The sequence below is a fragment of the Cannabis sativa genome, chromosome 1 (genome assembly GCF_029168945.1).
Source record: "Cannabis sativa cultivar Pink pepper isolate KNU-18-1 chromosome 1, ASM2916894v1, whole genome shotgun sequence".
In the NCBI taxonomy this organism is placed as follows: Eukaryota; Viridiplantae; Streptophyta; class Magnoliopsida; order Rosales; family Cannabaceae; genus Cannabis; species Cannabis sativa.
This window is the reverse complement of record NC_083601.1, coordinates 3,705,120-3,725,723: the sequence shown is the minus strand read 5'-3', so window position 1 is coordinate 3,725,723 and position 20,604 is coordinate 3,705,120. Positions and strand designations below refer to the sequence as shown.

At 34.7% G+C, this 20,604-nt stretch overlaps 4 protein-coding genes and 1 non-coding gene across 8 annotated transcripts; 2 read left to right on the top strand and 3 right to left on the bottom strand.

Moving 5' to 3' along the window:
* The first annotated feature begins 967 nt into the window (after positions 1-967).
* Positions 968-3,576, top strand: LOC133036275 (uncharacterized). The gene is made up of 4 exons (XM_061112990.1): positions 968-1,205; positions 1,281-2,316; positions 2,475-2,986; positions 3,133-3,576. Exons 1-4 carry the CDS (start codon positions 1,104-1,106, stop codon positions 3,574-3,576), a joined length of 2,094 nt encoding a protein of 697 aa, XP_060968973.1. The 5' UTR covers positions 968-1,103.
* A 628-nt stretch (positions 3,577-4,204) lies between these two features.
* LOC115718658 (DEAD-box ATP-dependent RNA helicase 3, chloroplastic-like) lies at positions 4,205-9,886 on the bottom strand. 3 transcript variants are annotated; one of them, XM_061102708.1, is made up of 6 exons: positions 9,819-9,886; positions 9,449-9,736; positions 8,882-9,025; positions 8,658-8,756; positions 8,292-8,426; positions 6,998-8,025 (listed from the first exon to the last, which is right to left on the bottom strand). In XM_061102708.1, the coding sequence occupies exons 5-6, from the start codon at positions 8,403-8,405 to the stop codon at positions 7,129-7,131; spliced, it is 1,011 nt and encodes a 336-aa protein (XP_060958691.1). In that variant the 5' UTR covers positions 8,406-8,426; positions 8,658-8,756; positions 8,882-9,025; positions 9,449-9,736; positions 9,819-9,886; the 3' UTR covers positions 6,998-7,128. The 3 variants fall into 3 exon arrangements, with proteins under 3 accessions (XP_060958704.1, XP_060958691.1, XP_060958698.1); XM_061102721.1 differs by lacking the exons at positions 6,998-8,025; positions 9,449-9,736; positions 9,819-9,886 and adding an exon at positions 4,205-4,658 and having other exon boundaries at positions 8,882-9,404; XM_061102715.1 differs by lacking the exons at positions 9,449-9,736; positions 9,819-9,886 and having other exon boundaries at positions 8,882-9,433.
* LOC115718892 (uncharacterized) lies at positions 4,747-6,924 on the bottom strand. 2 transcript variants are annotated; one of them, XM_061102725.1, is made up of 4 exons: positions 6,741-6,924; positions 6,278-6,657; positions 6,047-6,184; positions 4,747-5,966 (listed from the first exon to the last, which is right to left on the bottom strand). In XM_061102725.1, the coding sequence occupies exons 3-4, from the start codon at positions 6,161-6,163 to the stop codon at positions 5,586-5,588; spliced, it is 498 nt and encodes a 165-aa protein (XP_060958708.1). In that variant the 5' UTR covers positions 6,164-6,184; positions 6,278-6,657; positions 6,741-6,924; the 3' UTR covers positions 4,747-5,585. The 2 variants fall into 2 exon arrangements, with proteins under 2 accessions (XP_060958708.1, XP_060958711.1); XM_061102728.1 differs by having other exon boundaries at positions 5,620-6,367; positions 6,439-6,657.
* Positions 9,887-11,925: 2,039 nt separating the features above from the next.
* Positions 11,926-14,074, top strand: LOC115705624 (21 kDa protein). The gene has a single exon (XM_030633018.2). It carries the CDS (start codon positions 12,074-12,076, stop codon positions 12,674-12,676), a length of 603 nt encoding a protein of 200 aa, XP_030488878.2. The 5' UTR covers positions 11,926-12,073; the 3' UTR covers positions 12,677-14,074.
* Positions 14,075-19,012: 4,938 nt separating this feature from the next.
* LOC115721561 (small nucleolar RNA R71) lies at positions 19,013-19,119 on the bottom strand. The gene has a single exon (XR_004012576.2). It is a non-coding gene; the product is annotated as a small nucleolar RNA R71 (small nucleolar RNA).
* Between the last annotated feature and the right edge of the window lie 1,485 nt (positions 19,120-20,604).

The window sequence follows — 20,604 nt, the reverse complement described above, 5'->3', positions numbered from 1 at the left end:
GTGGCCGCAATTAATAGCGAGAAAAATACCATGCCTTGAAAAAAGTCACCGCTAGTTCAATCTTAGGGTTTTTTATAGCCTCTCGAATGTAACCTGGAACTTTAAATTTGAATATGGTTGTATTTGTTGTGGTGTGGCTGCAATTTATAGCAAAAAAATACCATGCCTTGAAAAAAGTCACCTGCTAGTTCAATCTTAGGGTTTTTTATTGCCTCTGAATGTAACCTGAAACTTTAAATTTGAATATGGTTGTGTTTGTTGTGTTGTGGCTGCAATTAATAGCGAGAAAAATACCATGCCTTGAAAAAAGTCACCGCTAGTTCAATCTTAGGGTTTTTTATAGCCTACGAATGTAACCCGGAACTTTAAATTTGAATATAGTTGTGTTTGTTGTGTTGTGGGTGCAATTTATAACAAAAAATACCATGCCTTGAAAAAAGTCACCGCTAGTTCAATCTTAGGATTTTTTATTGCCTACGAATGTAACCTGGTACTTTACATTTGAATATGGTTGTGTTTGTTGTGGTGTGGCTGCAATTTATAGCAAAAAAATACCATGCCTTGAAAAAAAAAAGTCACCTCGCTAGTTCAATCTTAAGGTTTTTTATTGCCTCCGAATGTAACCCGGAACTTTAAATTTGAATATGGTTGTATTTGTTGTGGTGTAGCTGCAATTTATAGCAAAAAATACCATGCCTTGAAAAAAGTCACTGCTAGTTCAATCTTAGGGTTTTTTATTGCCTACGAATGTAACTGGAACTTTAAATTTGAATATGGTTGTGTTCGTTGTGTTGTGGGTACAATTTGAATATGATTGTGTTTCTTATACCACAAATCTGTATAAATGATTTTTATTTTTTCTTTTTGCTTGAGGAAGTGACCTGGTACTTGTAATTTTCTTGGAGAATGAATTTTATTAAAGCATTAATTCATTATGGAGGAGAATGGAATGAAAGTAAAAAATTACAAAGTGGCTGGTGTACATATTCCAGAAAATTGTTCATTATTTGATCTTGGAAATTTGATCAAAAATAAAATAAACACTAATTGGGAGAATGTTGAGATCTCATACCAAGTAGCTAAAAGTGAGCCACCCAATAAAGATGTTGGTGCTTTTTTACATAGACTTGAAGAAGAGTTGCAATTCTATACTTGAGTTACCATTGTGCATAGAAGAATGTTATTATACTTCATTCCAAAATACGGTAACAATTAAACATATATGATTTTGAAATAATGTTATATGTTAATTAAAAGAATAACTTTAGTTTTTGTGACAGGTTACTAATCATGAATTGATCCAAACACATTACCAACATTCAGAAAAAAATCAAGCTGCAATACACAACATGGGGATTGGTTCCTTGGTACTACAAGCAAGAACAATAATTGAAAGTGAGATATTTGAAGATGGTACCTCAAGTAACCATAATTCCAGAAGACTTGCTGATTATACTAATGAAGTTGCTGACTTCATCATTGAAGAAACTACAAGAAACAAAAGAAAAAGGGAAGAAGATAAGACAATCATTGAAACTCACAAGTTGCAAACATTAGTAGAAGGACAACTTTTCAAAGATAAAAAAATGTTCAAATCTGGACTTTGCTACTATGCCATGATCAACAACTTTCAATTTAGAACAAAGAGATCAGAACCAAGAGAGTATGTTGTCACTTGTGTGGATGAGAACTGTAAATGGTATGTTAGAGCTTCTACATTCAAACATACTGATTATTTCAAAGTTAGGAAGTATGTGAAAGAGCACACATGCTCATTGGAAGTCATCATGGAGGATCATAGACAAGCAAATTGCAATGTCATTGGAGAGCTCATCAAGACAAAATTTACGACAATCAAGAGAGTGCACACACCAAATGATATCATGAAAGATATGCTTGATGATTATGGAGTATCTATGAGTTACTCAAAAGCTTGGAGATCAAGAGAAAAAGCTATAGAATTGGTAAGAGGAAAGACAGATGAATCATACCAACAGTTACCAATGTATCTTCATATGTTAAAAGTAGCAAATCCTGGAACCATTACTAGCTTGACCACAGATGACAAAGATCGATTCAAATACTTGTATCTAGCATATGCACATTCCATCAAAGGATGGCAACATTGTAGACCAATTATTGTCGTTGATGGAACCTTCATGAAATCTTCATATCGAGGCACATTGTTCACAGCATCTACAATGGATGCAAGTAACAATATTTTTCCATTAGCATTTGGTGTTGGCGATTCAGAGAATGATGAAGCTTGGGAATATTTCTTCACAAAGCTCAAAGAAACATATGGAGAACGTAAAGGTAATCTGTTGTATTTATCTTATTTTTGTTTCTAATTCTTGTAAAATGTCACCTATTTAATTTTTTTTTGTACCAGGTTACTTTTACTTTCAGAATAAAATTATTATTTTGTCCATGTTACCAACAGTAAAATCCTAACACTAAAATTATTTTTGCAGATCTAGTAATCATATCTGATAGACATCAAAGCATCGAAAATGCTGTTCAAACAGTATACCCTAATGTCTTCCATGGAGCATGCATTTTTCATCTACTTAACAACATTAAGGCCAATCTTCATATCCATGGAGATGATTTGACTATAAACTTTGTTAAAGCAGCAAAAGCATATACATTGGTTGGGTTTGAGTACTATATGGCTGCTCTTGACAAAATAGATGCCCGTATAAGGCCTTACTTAGAAAAAGTAGGTTACCATACATGGGCGAGATCTCACTCACCAAAAAGGAGATATACCATGATGACATCAAATATAGCGGAGTCTATTAATGCAGCAAATAAAGCGGCAAGGAATTTGCCAATAACCTTAATGTTGGAATGCATAAGAAGCGTTGTACAAAAATGGGTTTGGACTAATGGAAATGAGGCGAATGGAACCTTTACAGCGATATCATCGGAAAGTTTGGCATTTGTATTGAGAGAGAACTATCTAAAATCTACTAAATTTGAGGTATGTTGTTTGCTTTTAATTGATTAATACTATATTTTAAAACTAAAATAAAGTAACATGATATATTAATATACTGAACAAATTTGTACCAGGTGACATTATTTGTAATACCTTTTTTTTATTGTTATTTTACATATGTTTGACAGGTGAGACAATGCAACACTATTTTTTCAGAAGTGATTGAAGAAAGAGGAACTTATATAGTCAATATTCAAGAGAAAACATGCACATGTAGAAGGTTTCAAGAAGATGAAGTACCATGTTCACATGCACTTCCGTCATTGCAAAAAAGGCTAAATTGCTATGAGTTTTGTTCTGCTTACTACAAAACTGAAACAATGAAAGCAACTTATGCAGAAACAGTTTATCCTTTGCCACATGAGGATGAATGGAGTCTACCAGAAGAATTGGACATACTTGTCCTACCTCCAAAAGGAAAAATTCCTCCCGGTAGACCAAGGAGGAGAAGGATAAGAGCACGGGGAGAGCCAAGAGTGGTTATGAAGTGTGGACGATGTGGCAAATCAGGTCATAATAGAAAAACGTGCAGAAACCCACCTATGGAGAAGCCACACAAGCCAAGAGAATGATTCATTTACTTTTACTTAAGGATGTTGCTCGTTATATTCATTCATAAAAAAGGAACAAGTTACTATGGACACCATACTACATAAGGTTGTAATGATTTGTTACATTCTTTACCTTGGGAAAACATTAGTTCTTTTGCTTAAATGAATATTGATCAAACTTTGAATACTTTTTTTTTTAAAACAAAATAATAAAAAAAATGAAGAAGAAAAAAGTAACCTAGTGTGTTTGTCATGCTTTACAAAGTAACCTAACTACATAAGAAAGTAACCTAATATCAGTATTTTGAAATTCAATTAAGAAAATTAATTAACCTGGTACCATTAAAATTTCAATTTATACATATTTGTTTTTGTTTCAAGTATAATTTTAATTTTTTTACTTATAAAATTTGATGTCTTGATTTAATAAAAAAAAAGTAACTTAGTATGTCTATTATGATTTATAAAGTAACCTGGTACATAATACAGCTCATCATTACTAAATCCAATTTTTATTACTGAAACAAGAATTAGAAGACACCTATTCATTGAAAAAGATTAGGAAAAAAAATAACCAGGTGTGTTTGTCATGCTTTACAAAGTAACCTAACAATATAAGAAAGTAACCAGGTGTGTTTGAAACAAAGTATGAAATCTCAAAGAGCCTGCCTGAGACATTAAGAATAAGAACTCAATTTATGTTCACACAAAAAATATAAAACTACTACATCTTTTTCTTCTCGGGTTTTTCAGGTGCCTCTTGAACAACCTTCCTTTTCTTCTTCTCAAGTTTTCTAGGTGCCTCTTCAACATCCTTCTTTTTCTTCTTCTCAGTCTTTTCAGGTGCCTCTGCATCATTCTTCTTCTTTTCCTTCTCGGGCTTTTCAGGTTCCTCTACATCAGTCTTCTTCTTCGTTTTCTCAGGCTTTTCAGGTTCCTCTACATCAGTCTTGTACCCATCCTCTTGCTTCTTTTTAGCATGATGGTAAAGACAAACAGCAAGGTCATCACGATAATTGGCAATGTTGAGTTTAGGAGATATGCCATTTATGGTGTCATGAATTATGTGATCAGCAAAAGCAATCACAAATGCACCACAGTCACTGCAAATAAGTGTGAAAATACTTTAAAAAAAAAATAACATTTAAAGTTAATAAAAAACTACCACATAGAAATTAAAATGTTACTTACCAATCTTCTTGTTGAGGAACACATTTTGCAAACTTTACAGCCAAAGGATGAGACCTTGCAACTGCATATGGACCTTGATTGAAGTCTATGTCTGCCCTCGTATTATAGAAGCCAATACACTCCATAAACAAAGGAATCAACACAGAGAATGCCGTAACAGTTTTCTCAACAGGTTTCTTATTCCGTCTCGGAGTCATAGAATTATACACCACCAAGCACCTCTCTCTAATATTGAAATGTGCAAGAATATAATGCACTTCATCTGTAACATGAGCTGGAATCGCAACATGATCAAGGTAATACCATGGAACACTACATGATAATGATTGTCCAGACATGTATTTTGCAATAATGCTTTCCTGGTTGATCACATTGCTGCCGTTGGCTAAGTAACTCTCATAAGTAGTTCTAACAACTTTATAGAAAATTGAATCAGTAGTCGTAACCAATAAGTTGATAGTACCACTGTGCATGATCTTTTTCCTAAGATAATACATAATAACATCGATATGCTGCAATAAAAAAGAGAGGATAATCAATTAGCCACTTAATTTATAACAAATTGAAAAATGAAAGGCATAAATTAAAGAAATGAAAAGTAACAGGTTACTTTCAATCAAACTATAAAATAAATAATAATGTAACTTGGTCTTGAACTAATAAAACAATATACTTACAGAATCAGACAAAAATTGACCACAAGTTTGAAGTTGGTAAAACCAATATTTTTTTTTGATGTGCATGATCCCAAAATCAAAATCAATGTCATTAGTGTCAGCCACGAACTTATTTCTACAATGAAAAAATAAAAATGCATTAATTATAGAAATGAGAATAATTCATAAAATTATGTAGTGAAAATTTAAAAAAAAAAACAAATAAAAGAAGAAAGAGAATACTGACTTAGTGTTAGGTTTATAACCCTCAAAATACCAGTCGTTGTATGCTTGTGTTTCTTCAGTAGTAGCATTCTTCCCAATCTCCTTACGAAAGGGAATGATTCCCTTCACAATCTCTAAATTCTTCCTTTTCCCTACTGGTACAGGTTCTGATGAACCAAAATCAGTAACAAAAGGGGATTGAAAGATCGCAGAAGGTTTGGGCTCCCTTTTCTCTAAATCAACCATATTCTCAGTAGACAATTTGGCCTTTTCAGTTGTGCTCTTCAAATCAGGGGAAACAACAACAAAAGGTGTATGTGGTTCTTCATTTTTAGTAATCTGGAAATAACACGAAAACATAAGACAACAAAAATTTTAAATAAAAGAGTATGAAATAATTATAAATTATTAAAACATACTTGAGCTCCTTCTCCTTTGGATTTTTGAATAAATTTCATTGCTGCACTGAAACCAGAATAAGCCGCATCAACAACCTCATCAGTACAATCATGATCCTCTATAACTAAAGCACCCATCAATTTTTTGCCTTCGAGTTCCTGCCAAGAATAATAACGAAAATATGATAATAAGTATCTACAAAAAGTAACCTGATACTTAGAAATAAATAGGATAAATATTTATTCTTGTACCTCATTTTGAGGGTCAACATATCCATCATCCGCATGAACATTACCAGGTACAACTTCATGGCCAGATAAAGAATGTTCAATTTTGTCCTTCTGAAATTAAAATAAACAAACAAGTTAGCAATTTAAATTCATTAGTTGTAGAATGAAAAGAAACCGGTTACCTTAGTAAGAGGAACATCATTTTCAAGAACACACTTATCAACATTAGATGTACCGGATGGAGTACTCCTTGTGTATTCACTTAGAATCTTACAAAAATCTTTAAAATTTTGGTTGAATATCACAAGTTCGCCATGAATATTTTTTTGGTTTGATAAGATATCTTTCATCCGTTTATCAAGTTTTTTGAACTCGGCATTGTAATTTTTGGTTTCCATAACCTAAAACAAAGTGAAACACGTTAATAAAACAAAATGAAGTGAAAATAAAACATAAGAAAAAGAAAAAAAAAATCAATACTTACAGGTGATTTTTCTTTTGCTTTAGGTACTGAAGTACTAGGCCTTAAAATTGGAATCTCCGTCAATGGTTGAACATCTGTTTGTGGGGCTTCTCTAAACATAAACTTGGGTTGGAATGAAAACTCCTTTAATGTTTCACTTTTCTTCTCAGATTCTTTAGGTAGCAACTGAACTACTTCCAGCTACACAAAAAAATAATAAAAATAATTAGCATGCTCTAAAGTAACTTGGTTACTTAACAAACATGATAAAGTAACCTGGTTACTTTTGACAAAAATAATAAGTAATCTTGTTACTTTAAACCAGAAATATTTATTAACATGAGTATTATAAATTTATAAAACCAATTCTAACAAAAGTTAAGCTACATTTCAATAACCACAATTAAATCTACAATAAATAAACCAATAAATTTACCTTTTTTCGGGTAAAAATTTTCTTATTTAATGCGGAATAACTCGGTTTGCGTGTACATTTCCAGCATAAAATCCTTTGAGCATCATCACAAACCTTCTCACAAAAAGTTGGAGAAAGAGCAGGAATAGTCTCAAATATCCATATCAAAAATGCATATGGAAAACCAAATAGCTTGTAGGAATATAGTTGAACTTTTCCTGTTTCCCCATCAAACATCTTCTCAAAAATCTCTTCTTTTTTCATGAGACTTAATCTCATTGAATGACGAGATTTTTCCCATAAAAGTTTACCATATGGGAATTGTTGAAAAGTGGCATCATCTGAATCAACAATATTCCAAAAGAAATTGCTCACTTTGGTTTCGGGAACAATACCAAACAAAAAATTAGCAAGAAAATAGACCAAACCAAGTTTGACCATATTCACATCCCCTTTTGCTCTCTTCCGAATGAAAGCATTCCTAACTTCTTTTTTTGTTATCAAACCCTTACTTTCCTTAAAAAGTACTTTCTTCAAACTCTCATCCTTCTCAACAAAGATAGTTTCATCATCGTTACCATGACATTTCAACACAGTAATCAAGGAAAATTCCTCTATCGAGAACCTTACCATAGTCCCATTTATCTTAAACCAAAACTCAACATCTTCAGACATCGAATAGACCTCTCTCAACATGATGTGATGTACTAACTGAGCTTGAAATTTAAGATCCTTTAGAAATTTTAAAAAATGTCCAAAAGGTGTTGCTTTAAACAGCTCCTTCTGTTTATTAGTGAAAGTAGTGTTCAAGTCAGAAATTACTGAGAGATCATTGAAAGGTTGTACTTTTGTTCCAAATCGCTTTGTTTGGGATATCATATATTGAGGAACCTGCATAAATTAATAAAAGTAACCTGATAAATTATTAAAAGTAACCTGGTAAATTATTAAAAGTAAGCTACAATAATAGGGAAAAAAAGATTAGGTAAATTTAAATCTAAATAAATAAAAGTTTCAAATTAGTCTAGTCTAAGATGAACTAATATTAAATTTCAATATAAAAGATCATTGAAAATAAATCATGAATAAACTGATATTAAATAAAAGAGCATGGAAAATAAGTAGCCTGGTACTTTAAGAGAATAATTAGAAAAAACCTTGTTCCATTTAGATGTTTCACCAATGCACTTTCTTTTCACACCACGAGTAGAAGAAGGGGATTGCGTATTTTTAGATGTTTTCTTCGGAGATTCAAAATCAGATGAAGACATTCTCTAAATATGATTAATGACCTGAAAAATAAAGAAGACACAATAAAGAGCTTAGTTTAAGGGAAAAATGATTGCTTAGCAAAGGTCTGGAATCAATATTTGCACCTTTACCATAAAGATATATACTGAGCTTGCTGAATGACACATGAATTCCTCTACTTGTTTTTAGGAAAAAAGAAATATAGCATAAAAAGAATGCAAAAACCAATCAATATGAAACTACTGTAGAGAAAATTATTAGTTATATCCTACCGTCTTTATAGGCTCTTCTGGGCGCCCTGTGGCACAATCAATAACAGTGTGAATGCCAACCAACGTTACAGGAATTGTCTCTGGTTTGCTAAGATCTGCCTGCTCCAAAAATACTTCGCAGTGAGTAATTCAACTTCAGGTTACCAAAAATGCTACACAAATTTATCATGTGTATAGGAGCTCAAAGAATAGATAAGCACACCATATTGTAGATAGATACATACCCTTTCATCAGCAATAACAAAAATTTTCCCAACTTCATCAGCAGCTACAGAATAAACATCTGAAAGAAACCCAGTGACGGATCTAGCAGACAAGAATCCTCTTGCAAAGGTGGGATCTCGGGTCAATTGTAGTGTTACCCAACCCTGAAATAGAAACATTCAGATTAAAAGGTATAATCAAATGCTAATTGCATGACTTGGAAAATCACAACCTTACATGTTGGTTACCCAACAAAGGGAAGGTTACATAATAAAAATGTTTTCGCGATTAAATGATTGATAAGTGTGCTCTACAAGCTATAAACTAAATCCTGTACACCTATATTGAAAGTTAAACTCAGAGAAGCTTTAAATTTATCATGGTTATGAAATGTTAGGTACAAAATGCAATTTAAATGCAAAGACATGAAAGCGATGGCTTGGGTCAACTTTGAGTAGAGAAGAAGGGATATTCAATGCAGAAGCATATTATTTTTCTTGGGTCTTTTAAAACATTTTATCAAACACTTGCAGAGCATTAACTAATAGTTGAACAGTTCCATGAAAAGTAGAAGCAAGAAAACTAACCAGAGGAGAGGGCAGAGGTGGCTGTCCGAAGAAAAGGGGTCAGAGGACGTAGAGGGACGACGGGACCTCACGATGTTTTATAGGCTCCTCTTTTCGCTTCGACGGCGTAAATCGATGCCTCCTCTTCAGGTAAGATGGAACAATGGTGAAGAGAAATGGTGGAGGAGAAGACAAAGAGGTAAGAGAGAAAACAATGGTGAAGATGGAACAATGGTGAAGAGAAGACAGAGAGGTGAAGAGAAACAATGGTGGTGGAGAAGACAAAGAGGTAAGAGAGAAAATGATTTTCTGGAAAATATAAAAAAAAAGTTAAAAATATGGAAAAGAAAACCCACATAATAATTTAAAATAGAAAAATACCATAATTTACCTAAAATTAAAATTTATCCATATTTATCTAAACATTTAATAAAAATCCATACTACAGGTAATTTCCACAATTAGATGGGACTTAATTACTTAGTGCCATTTTCATAAAATGCATGTGCAATAATATTATCTATGTCTCTACACAGAAGTACAGTACTGTTAGTAGTAGTTGAGTATTTTAAATGAGATTGGCCTACAAAGTTAAAATATTGTAGGTGTAAACCATATGAGCCACATCCACATGACACACATATATAATTGGTGGGGGTCCAAACACACAAACAGCTAATTAATAAGATCTTTTTGGTAACACATTTTCATTTTTTTCTCCACAAGACAAGATATATATTTATTTTTTCAGATCCAAGGACCATATGTAATTAATAACTAGTTTAATTTGAAACAACCGAACACCGAGAACAAACAAGGAACACAATTTAATTAAGAGAACTGATCAAATGCTTCAATTTATAAAACTTATTAATTTTGGAATTTGGGAATTGACTGAAATATATACAAAACAATTTGGATACTTTTTTGGCGGTTTAATTACTTTGATTCCATTCCATATTACTTTTGTTCGTCCCTACTAATTTGATGAAGTAAGAGGTGATGATTATATATATAGATATATAGATCTTTTTTCCTTTCCGTTTATTATTATTTTTTTTTATTAATTTAGACGTTGCTGTTACAGTTAGCTTTGTCAACCTTGTTTTCCCACTAACAATTTCTCTATATAGCTTGGGCTATATTAATTAACAAGTATAGTCTAATCTCCTCATCACTTCACATGGTTGCCAGACCAAAATTGGTAATCCTTACGCACTCTATAAGATTAACTCTACCCATAAACAAAAGAAAATGTATAACAAATTACCAAAACTAACAAACTTCTTTTTTTGATTACCATAAAGAAAAAAAAGATAAGTGCACACTTTTCTTTATACTAGATTTGGTCCATTTTAAGTTGTGGCGCCTCTATTATTGCCACCCATTCCTTTATTTTTTACTTATCACATCTCTTTTGGTAAAAGTACCTCATACTAAAGCTTTAATCTACCCTTGCTTTTTCACATATTGTTGAACATAATTTAAAAAATCTCAATTATAATCAATAACATTATCATGAGTAGAACCATGCTCACCACACAATTTCTAATAATCCACCTTATATATTTTTCAAATAAATAAAATTTTGATAGTATAAATCATATATTTATACTGTGTGTCGTGTTAGAACACATTGTAATAACATGGTCAGCCCAATACTCATTTTCCTTCATTGTACCTATATATATATGGGTCCCATCAGGGCCGGCCCAAGCATTGGGCAGCTTGGGCCATTGCACAAGGCCCTCATTTTTTTAAGGCCTAATTTTTTATTTTATTCTTTTTAAAAAAGGCCTATTTTTTTTCTTTTTTTTTCTTATTATTTATACATACATAAAAAAAAAAAAAAATTGAAAATTTATGAAGCAATTTTTTTTTAAAAAAAAAAAAACTACTAACAAAATTATAGTTTTAATGTACATGGTTTTTTTTTTTTTTTCTAAAGCACCTAATTTTAAAATTTCGCACAAGGCCCCCAAAATGCTTGGGCCGGCCCTGGGTCCCATTCCAATAATACCAAATTGAATAAGTTGGGCAGTTCAGATTTAATTTTCAACAACGATTTCACAATAAAAAACATTAATTATCAGCAAATTAATTAATTATATGAACAAATGCATGCGTACGAAAATGTACAATAACACTAACTATATACATAATGGAAAGTCACCCAAATTCCAATAGAGTTAAAAATTCACAGCCTCTTTAAAAAACAATATATCCTACTTTCTTTTTTCCCCTCCATATGTTTCCTGCTTATCCAATTGCTTAATTAAATTATTAGCTAAAAGTTCTAAAACTGACCCGACTCCGTGTACGTCGGTAACACAGCGTTCAAATAATTTTAATTTATTTTAAAAGAAGACTTTAATTATTCTTGAAGAGACATTGTCACGTGCCTAGCAGTGGCAAAGCTCCATTCCATGAAATTTAGCAAAGATCTCAGCAAAAAAAAAAGCCTTTAATCAAAACACGATGTGACATGTCACACACGGTTCACATTCACACACATATCACCTTCCTTCCAATTAATTTAATCCAATCTCTCAGTTCGATTTGGCCTATAAATTCACACCCTTTCTCTTCTCTCATAACTAAAAAACAACCACTCTCATTTCTCCTCTGTTTGTATCCAAAACAAAAATGGCTAAGCTTATTAACTCCTTGCTTCTTTTCCTAGCTTTTCTTATCTGCGGTGCAGTCACAGCCACAGGTTACAAAACCCCAGCAACGACCACCACCCCAAATTTTGTAAAATGGTCTTGTAGTTCGACCACATATCCGAGGCTCTGCATCAGAACCCTCTCTACCTATTCCTCCAACATCCAAAACAGCCCACACCAATTGGCGCTAACCGCTTTGAACGTCAGCCTAAGCAACGCCAAGTTAGCCAAAGGGTTTGTTCTAAAATTGGGTAAGTTCAAGGGGCTTAAGACAAAAGAGTACAAGGCCATTGCTGACTGTATTGATGAAATGGGTGAGAGTGTGGACCGATTGGGTGAGTCTTTTAAGGAGTTGAAGAATATGGGCAAGTACAAAGGTCAGGATTTCATGTGGCACATGAGCAATGTCCAGACTTGGGTCAGTGCTTCCTTGACCGATGACAACACTTGTATCGATGGCTTTGCTGGTAAATCTATGAACGGTAAGATTAAGAGCTCTGTCAGGGCACAAATTGTTAATGTGGCTCAACTCACTAGTAACGCTTTGGCTTTGTGTAATCGCTTTGCCACAAAGAAGTACTGAATTGTTTATTATGGTCTATTATCACAAAAACCCATAAGCTTATAATTTATTAATGGCCTTAGCTGGGTGTAATGTGGAAATTTTTGAATCTGTTGTATGGTAATGTGGTGTATGCTTTTGTAATAATATGTATATTTGGTATTTGTGTGTTGTTTTAACTTTTTAAGTAATTGTTCTTAATTATATAAATATATATAAACCTTTTAAAAAAAACAGGAAAATTGGTTCTGTATTTGAATTTTCTCGATCAGTATAAAGGGATTTTGTCTTCTTATTGCTTAATTTTGGTTTTGTGTTCCCCATGTACTGTTTACTTTAAGTCAACAAAAGAAAAAAAAAATGAAAAAGAGAAAAAGGGAAGCTTGTCTAACTTAGATGAAATAATTCCTTGATTGAAGGAATTAATTAGGCTGGAATAAGTCTAATTTGGTACAAAAGTTCAACTTATGTACGGATCAAATTATTGTAACAAGCATCTAATTCAAAACTATCTGCATCAAATTTGGAAGTAGTTTTGCTACTGAAGTGATTACTAGATAGGTAGTAAGAACAAAAAGTAAAGATTAATAACATTATAACCATTTTCACTAGAGTTAAAATCAGCTAAGAATTAAAAGAATAAGGTTCTTAATTACATGAATTACACAAGCTTCCTTCTTCAAGTTTTTAATTTTCTTCCTGAAAATTTAGAGGACACAAGAAACAACCAAAAAAGAAAATTGGGGTTTTCGTCCGTTGGAAGAGTCAGTTCAGATCATTAACTCATAAACTGACTAAAAGAGTCAAATTCACATTAAATTTTACAAACTAGACAAATTGGTAGACAACAATTAGATAATTTAAAAAGTAGATGAAACTAGGGACATATATATAAAAATAAATGTTGCTAAAACGTAGTCATAGAACTATGGTTATTACAAAATTGATCAGTGACTCACTCCTTTATTAGATTGGAAGCATATTTATTGTCTATAAAAACAAAACCAAGATCCGGGTTATGAGTACCGATATAAGAAGACCGTTCTGTTTATTCGAATATTGGGTGCTCATTGTTATGAGTTATTATGCTATTAGGAATATATGGAATGTGATCTACATAATCATCCGATCTATAATTAATATAATGGGAGGGGATTATGGGTGGCATACATATATAAGCAAGAAATAAGAGGGAACACATTACTATCACACATGTTGTGTTTGTCTTCTAAAGCATTTAAAGCATTAGAAAAAAGCTACGTGAAGTGGCTATGGGGCAAATAAATTAGACTTCTTAAGCACAGCTGCAACCTCATCTACCCGTAGTGACCGACATTAATATTTCATTCAAGTGATTTAGCTAAAGGTTAACTTATATTTTCATCCCCGCGCGCGCTTTCAGAAAAAAATAAATAAAAACATTTTCATTACTTATATATTTGGAGAATTTTTATTTTGATGGATTTTTTATATCTTGGAAAAGTGAGCAAATATGATTTTTTTTCTTTTGATCAACAAGAAAAAACTTTCATTAATCAACCAACACTATTACAACCAACAACATCCACAAGCCACATAAAGAGATTACATACATCTCAAATTCAGCAAAATCCTTCTCTCATGATCTCTCATCTTCCTATTCAATAACATGTGATGTTACTAGGGCCCATTTGACAAGCCCAATTAACTTGCACTCTAAGACCATTCATGAGAGAGTGAGCAGTTGGGAAAAAGAAAATAACCCATCACCACAAGCAATTGAAAAAGACACCAACAGCAGCAAAGATAAAACCAGCAAGACAAAATTAGGAAGCAGAGCAAAGAATACAAGGAAGCACACTAGGCCATGCTGGCTGAAGGATTACATAATGACACTAGAGAATTAAAGAGAGTTTTAGTTAATTAATTATTGTTATTTCTCAATCTTTTCTTAGTACCTATAAAAGGTGAATTGTCATTTTTGTGAAACTTTTTTTTATGCTGAATGAAATTGCAAGAGATTGCTGAAGGAGATTTGTCATGTCTCGAAGAGGACCCAATCTAACACTGGTGCTTTCATTGCCTTCTTCTTCTTCCTTGCAATATGAAAAACGAGGAGATTGCACAATTGTTTTAGAACATGACCAGGGATTTCAATCTCAAAATGGAACAGCGAGTTGCATCACATATATATGGAGGAGCTCAAGGCCTTACTCGATGAGCGTCTCTCGCAATTATCACCTCCTCTTTCACCTGACATAGGTGGTGAGAGTAGTGCAACCCCAGTCACGACCCGAGCAACCAATCGACGTTCCGATGTTGAGCTTGATTGCCGAGATGTTAATTCCCTTCTCAACACTCTTCGGGTTAACGTGCCTAGATTTGATGAAACCGAGGTTGATGATTGAATATATAAGATCCCTAAGTTCTTTAATCTTCATCGAGTCGACCCTGCAATGCGATTATCTATCATGGTTTTTCACCTAGATGGTGCTCCATCTACTTGGTTTTAATGGATAGAAAAGGGTGGTGGTTTTATGGATTAGGATTCATTTATCCAAGCATTGCAAGTGAGATTCAGAGCCTCCATTTATGATGATCCACTAGATCGTATTGCGAAACTAATGCAAACAGGGCGGGTTTCTCAATCCCGAGGGGATTTTGAAGAATTAATGACACGAATTACCGGTGTCCCAGAGCAGATGTTCTTGCATTTTGTTGTGTGGGGATTGAAGGTAGAAATTCGTAAGGAATTTTAGATTGCTACTCCCTCCAATCTGGCAGATGCCATGGCTAAGGCACAACTGTACAAAGATCGTAATGATGATATGCTCCTGCATTCTCGGGGATCAAATCAATGAGCTGCTTGGGGTTCTAAATCAGTTTAGAATTCGTTGCCAATGCTTCAAGGGGCTAGTGCAGCTATTGGTGTTGGCTCTCCATCGATTAACTCCAGTTCTAATTCCAGCTATTGGTGTTGGCTCTCCATCGATTAACTCCAGTTATAATTCCAGCTATTGGTGTTGGCTCTCCATCGATTAACTCCAATTCTAATTGCACTAAAACAAGTAACTCTCTTCTTGTTAAACGTCTCTCACCTACTGAACTGCGTGAAAGGAGAGATAAGGGCCTTTGTTTTACTTGTGATGAGAAATATAGCTTTGGCCATAAATGCAAAAATTAAGTTATGGTTTTATGTGGCAAGAAGGAAGAAGAGGAGGGATTAATATTTTCGAATGGTGGGGAATCAAATGAATTAGATGGCAATCCACTTGACGAGGTTAGCCTGTATGCTTTGTCAAATTCCTCTAATCCTCGAATTTTTCGTATTTTTGCTAAACATGGTGCAGAATCATTGGAAGTCTTGATTCACACGGGCAACAACAATAATTTTATTCAAGAAACACTTGCGGCTCAGTTGCAATTACCTTGGGAAGAAACTAAAAGGTTCAAGGTATATATGGGCAATGGCCATTCTTTGCTACGTTCAAAAATTTGCAAAGAAGTGGAATTAATTTTACAGGGTCATCATTTTGTGGTGGATTTGTATATGCTTCCTATTTCAGGTTTGGATGTGATACTTGGAATGCAGTGGTTGTAGACCTTGGGCCCTTGCATCCATGAATAGAAAGAATTGACAATGGAGTTCTCTTGGCAGGGGAGTATAGTCAAATGAGCAGCCTCTAAGGATATTTCCACACATCAGTTATCTTATAGTCAGTTTGCGACGCTGCTGTGGGAGGGTGAGGTTCGTCGTTTGATTCGTTTAATGACTGTCATGGATAGTTGCGAGCCACAGTCGGTTCCATTACCTCAAGATGGTTGCCCCCATACAAAGACGTTGATCAGCGCATCCATTTACAACCGAGTTCAGCACCTATTAATGTGCGCCTTTACAGGTGCCCCTATTTTCAGAAGGGCATTATTGAGCAAATGGTCAAAGAGATGGGAGAGTGTGGTATTATTCAATCAAGTACCAGCCCATATTCATCTCCGGTGCTACTGGTAAAAAAAAAAGATGGGACGTGGCATTTTTGTGTCGACTATAAAGCACTAAATGGAATCACAATCAAGGACCGGTTTCCTATTCCAACAATTGATGAGCTTTTGGATGAGTTGGTTACAGCAGCGGTGTTTTCCAAGCTCAACTTGTGGGCTGGATATCATCAGATTAGATGTTGTGATATTTTACACATGCAAGTGCACGTATCGTGACAAGTAGTAAACTCACCAAGAGTGAGGTCGATCCCACGAGGATTGTAGTTAAGTACGCTAAAATTAAACTTTTTCTTCTATTTGGTTGAATAAAAATTACGAAAAAAATTAAAACTAGAAAATAAAACAGTGGAAGAGTAAGTAATTAAACTAATAAAGAAATTAACAGTTAATAAAAACTAGGGCTTCGACTTCAATTATTTCTATTGATTATGACTGTTAGGTTATAATTAACCTATATTTCGGGTCTTTAAAGTTAGCATTATCTCGTCTATTGGTGTCTTTTGGAGCAGTTTTACGCTTGATTTTCATTATTTCAGGTTCCCGGGGTGTTAAAGCTCGAATTCAGTCAAATGGCGAAAAACTGGGATAAACTTGGAAAAATTGGAAAATTCGGTTCCAGAAGTGTCAGTAGTCGCGACCTCCAGAGAGCCAGGTCGCGACCCTTTTTCCTGGTCGCGACCCTGGTCGCGACTTCGTGAGTTTGGCAGAAACTCGGTTTTTCGAGTTTTGCCTGTAGTCGCGACCAGCTTAAATGCTAGTCGCGACTATGTACGGAAATCGCAGATTTGACCTAATTTTGATTTTTCACTCAATTGGAGGCTCACCACTCATCCCTATATAAGGAATACGACATTGAAGGTCAGATCTAAGCAAAAATAGACCTAATAGTGGAGGCAAGTGGAGAGGAAGCTATCTTGAAGACCCGGAGCGATACCACCTTCTAGTTTCTTTCTTTTACCCTTTTTATTCATCTTTATGTTTGTTTTTATTTCTGAATTAATCATGGATGCTTTTAGAGTTATTATGAACTAAATTTCCCAATAAGGGAGGATGATGATTGTTGTTTAAGTTTATGCCTAGTTAATAAATAATTGCCATTCCTTCATCTTATGTGTGAATACTATCTTTATTTGTGTTTAATTTCATGTGCAAGCTTGATCACCTTTTACATGTTCTATGATCCTAATTCAAAATCTGAAAAGTGAGAATTGGGAATGCTGAAATTTGGATAGTCTAGGTTTTGATGTAAAACGAAAGTATTTACATAGCCTTAGTGACTAATAGATTATTGCTTAATGCTGATTTTATGTTGATCTAATTAAGAAGTTAATTAGGGAACATATTATTTAGAACCTAAAAGATCTGAAAAGAGTTAGGTTAATTTATAATCTGTCTTTCACATTGAGATTAGGATAGCAATTAGGTATTAACATAGGTAACTTATCAACAGGATTCACCTCCCTAATCTCTCATCTTGATTAATCTTCGTTTATTTTCTCTTTAATTTCTGAGTTATTTACTTTTAAAATTGCAACTTATTATTTTACCAAATAGAATCATAAGTATAGTTTAGTAGTACTTAATCCAATTCCCTGTGGTTCGACCTCACTTGCGTGAGATACTACTTGATACGTACACTTGCGTAATAAACAGAATTTTCGTAACAAGTTTTTGGCGCCGTTGCCGGGGAATTGTTTAAAGATTAATATTACACAAAATTATACTAACTTCTACTTTGGTATATTTTCTCTTGCTGATTTTTCTAACCTTTTTCTTGCAATATTTTCTTGATCTATTTCAGGAATCATAAGTGTATGCGCCGTCAAGGACAAGCAGTGATATTACGAGTTGATCCCGAAATCGAGAAAACTTGTAGGAGAAACCGAAAGAATAAGAGGCAAGAGGGAGTTTCAAAGAATCGCCGAAACTTCAGACATCATGGCTGCCAATGCTGCAAACAATGGAGGCAATAACGGTAACAATGGTGGCGCAGTAGAAGATCAAGCTAATGGCCGCAGCTTGAGAGATTACATTCTCCCTACTCTGACGGGAGTGCAGTCGTGTATCAGGCCACCGGCAGTGGATGCAAATAACTTTGAGATAAAACCTGCCATACTTCAGATGGTGCAGTCTTCAGTCCAGTTTGGTGGCCTCCCTTCTGAAGATCCTAATCTGCATCTCTCTAACTTCATGGAACTTTGTGAAACCTTTAAAGTTAATGGAGTTAGTGATGATGCTATTCGACTGAGACTGTTCTCATTCTCTCTTAGAGAGCGAGCCAAGAGTTGGCTAAACTCCTTGCCACCCAACTCTATCGCCACCTGGAATGATCTGGCAACGAAATTCTTGTCAAAGTTCTTTCCTCCAGCCATGTCTGCAAAGCTGAGAGGAGAAATTAATAACTTCTGCCAACAAGATAATGAATCTCTCCTTGAGGCTTGGGAGAGGTTTAAAGATCTGATCAGAAAGTGCCCTCACCATGGTATAGAGAAGTGGATGCTGGTCCACAACTTCTACAATGGGTTGGTAGGAAACACAAGAACTTTAATAGATGCTGCAGCTGGAGGAGCCTTTATAAGGAAGAGTGCTAATGAGGCTTATGATCTATTGGAGGAGATGGCTCTAAACAATCAACAGTGGCCAACTGAGAGGAGTCAATCAAAGAAGGTAGCTGGTGTGTTAGAGGTCGATGCCATCACCAAGTTGACAGCACAGGTTGAGGCATTGACAAAGATAATTGCAAGGCAAGCTAAACAAGCCCAAGTTGTGTGTGAGTTATGTGGGGGAAGCCATCACTTTTCAGAATGCCAAGCTGATGTGGATGATTTGCCAATGGATGAAGCCAAAGCCATTGGAAACTATTCACAGAACAACAACAACAACTATGGGTTCAACCAGGGTAATAACCGAAGAAACAGTGGGTTCTATCAGCAACAAAATCAGAACCAGAATCAGAATCAACAGTTTAATCAGCAACAAACCTCTGGCGGAAATTCTGGTTTGCAGACAGATTTATTGCTACAATTCATGACTGAAACTAGATCTTCCATTAAAGACCTGCAGACTCAGATGGGCCAACTAGCAACTCAAGTAGCAACCCGTCCTCAAGGGAATTTGCCTAGCACAACTGAAGTAAACCCCAAGGAAAACTGCAAAGCAATTACCCTTAGAAGCGGTAAAAATTATGATGGTCCTGAAATGCCACAACTAGTGAATGGAGAAAAGGAGAATGAAGCTCAACCAATGTCAATCCCAGCACCCACTTCATCGAAGGCTACTGATAGCCCAACACAACCACAACAGTCTCCACCAATTAGCATTGATCACCATGTGAAAATACCCTATCCTCAGAGGCTCAGAAAGTCAAGTCTAGACAAGCAGTTCACCAAATTCCTAGAGGTCTTCAAAAGACTACACATTAACATTCCTTTTGCTGAAGCCTTGGAACAAATGCCCCGTTATGTGAAGTTCATGAAGGAGATATTGTCTAAGAAGAGAAAATTGGAGGACTATGAAACAGTGGCATTAACTGAGGAGTGTAGTGCTATTTTGCGAAAGAAACTACCGCCCAAGCTTAAAGATCCGGGTAGTTTCAATATTCCATGCTCTATAGGGGGTTCGGTGGAAACTAAAGCTCTATGTGATCTAGGAGCAAGCATTAATCTAATGCCTTTGTCTGTCTTCAAGAGGCTAGGATTGGGAAAAGCAAAGCCTACAACAGTGACTTTACAACTGGCAGATCGTTCTTTGACTCATCCTCGTGGGATAATTGAAGATGTACTGGTGAAGGTTGGTAAGTTTATCTTCCCTGCTGATTTCCTAATTCTTGATATGGAGGAAGATTCAACTATTCCCATTATTTTGGGAAGACCATTCTTAGCCACGGGCCGAGCAGTAATAGATGTTCAAAAGGGAGAGTTAAAGTTGAGAGTGCAAGATGAAGAGGTCAATTTTAATGTTTTTGCCCCAAC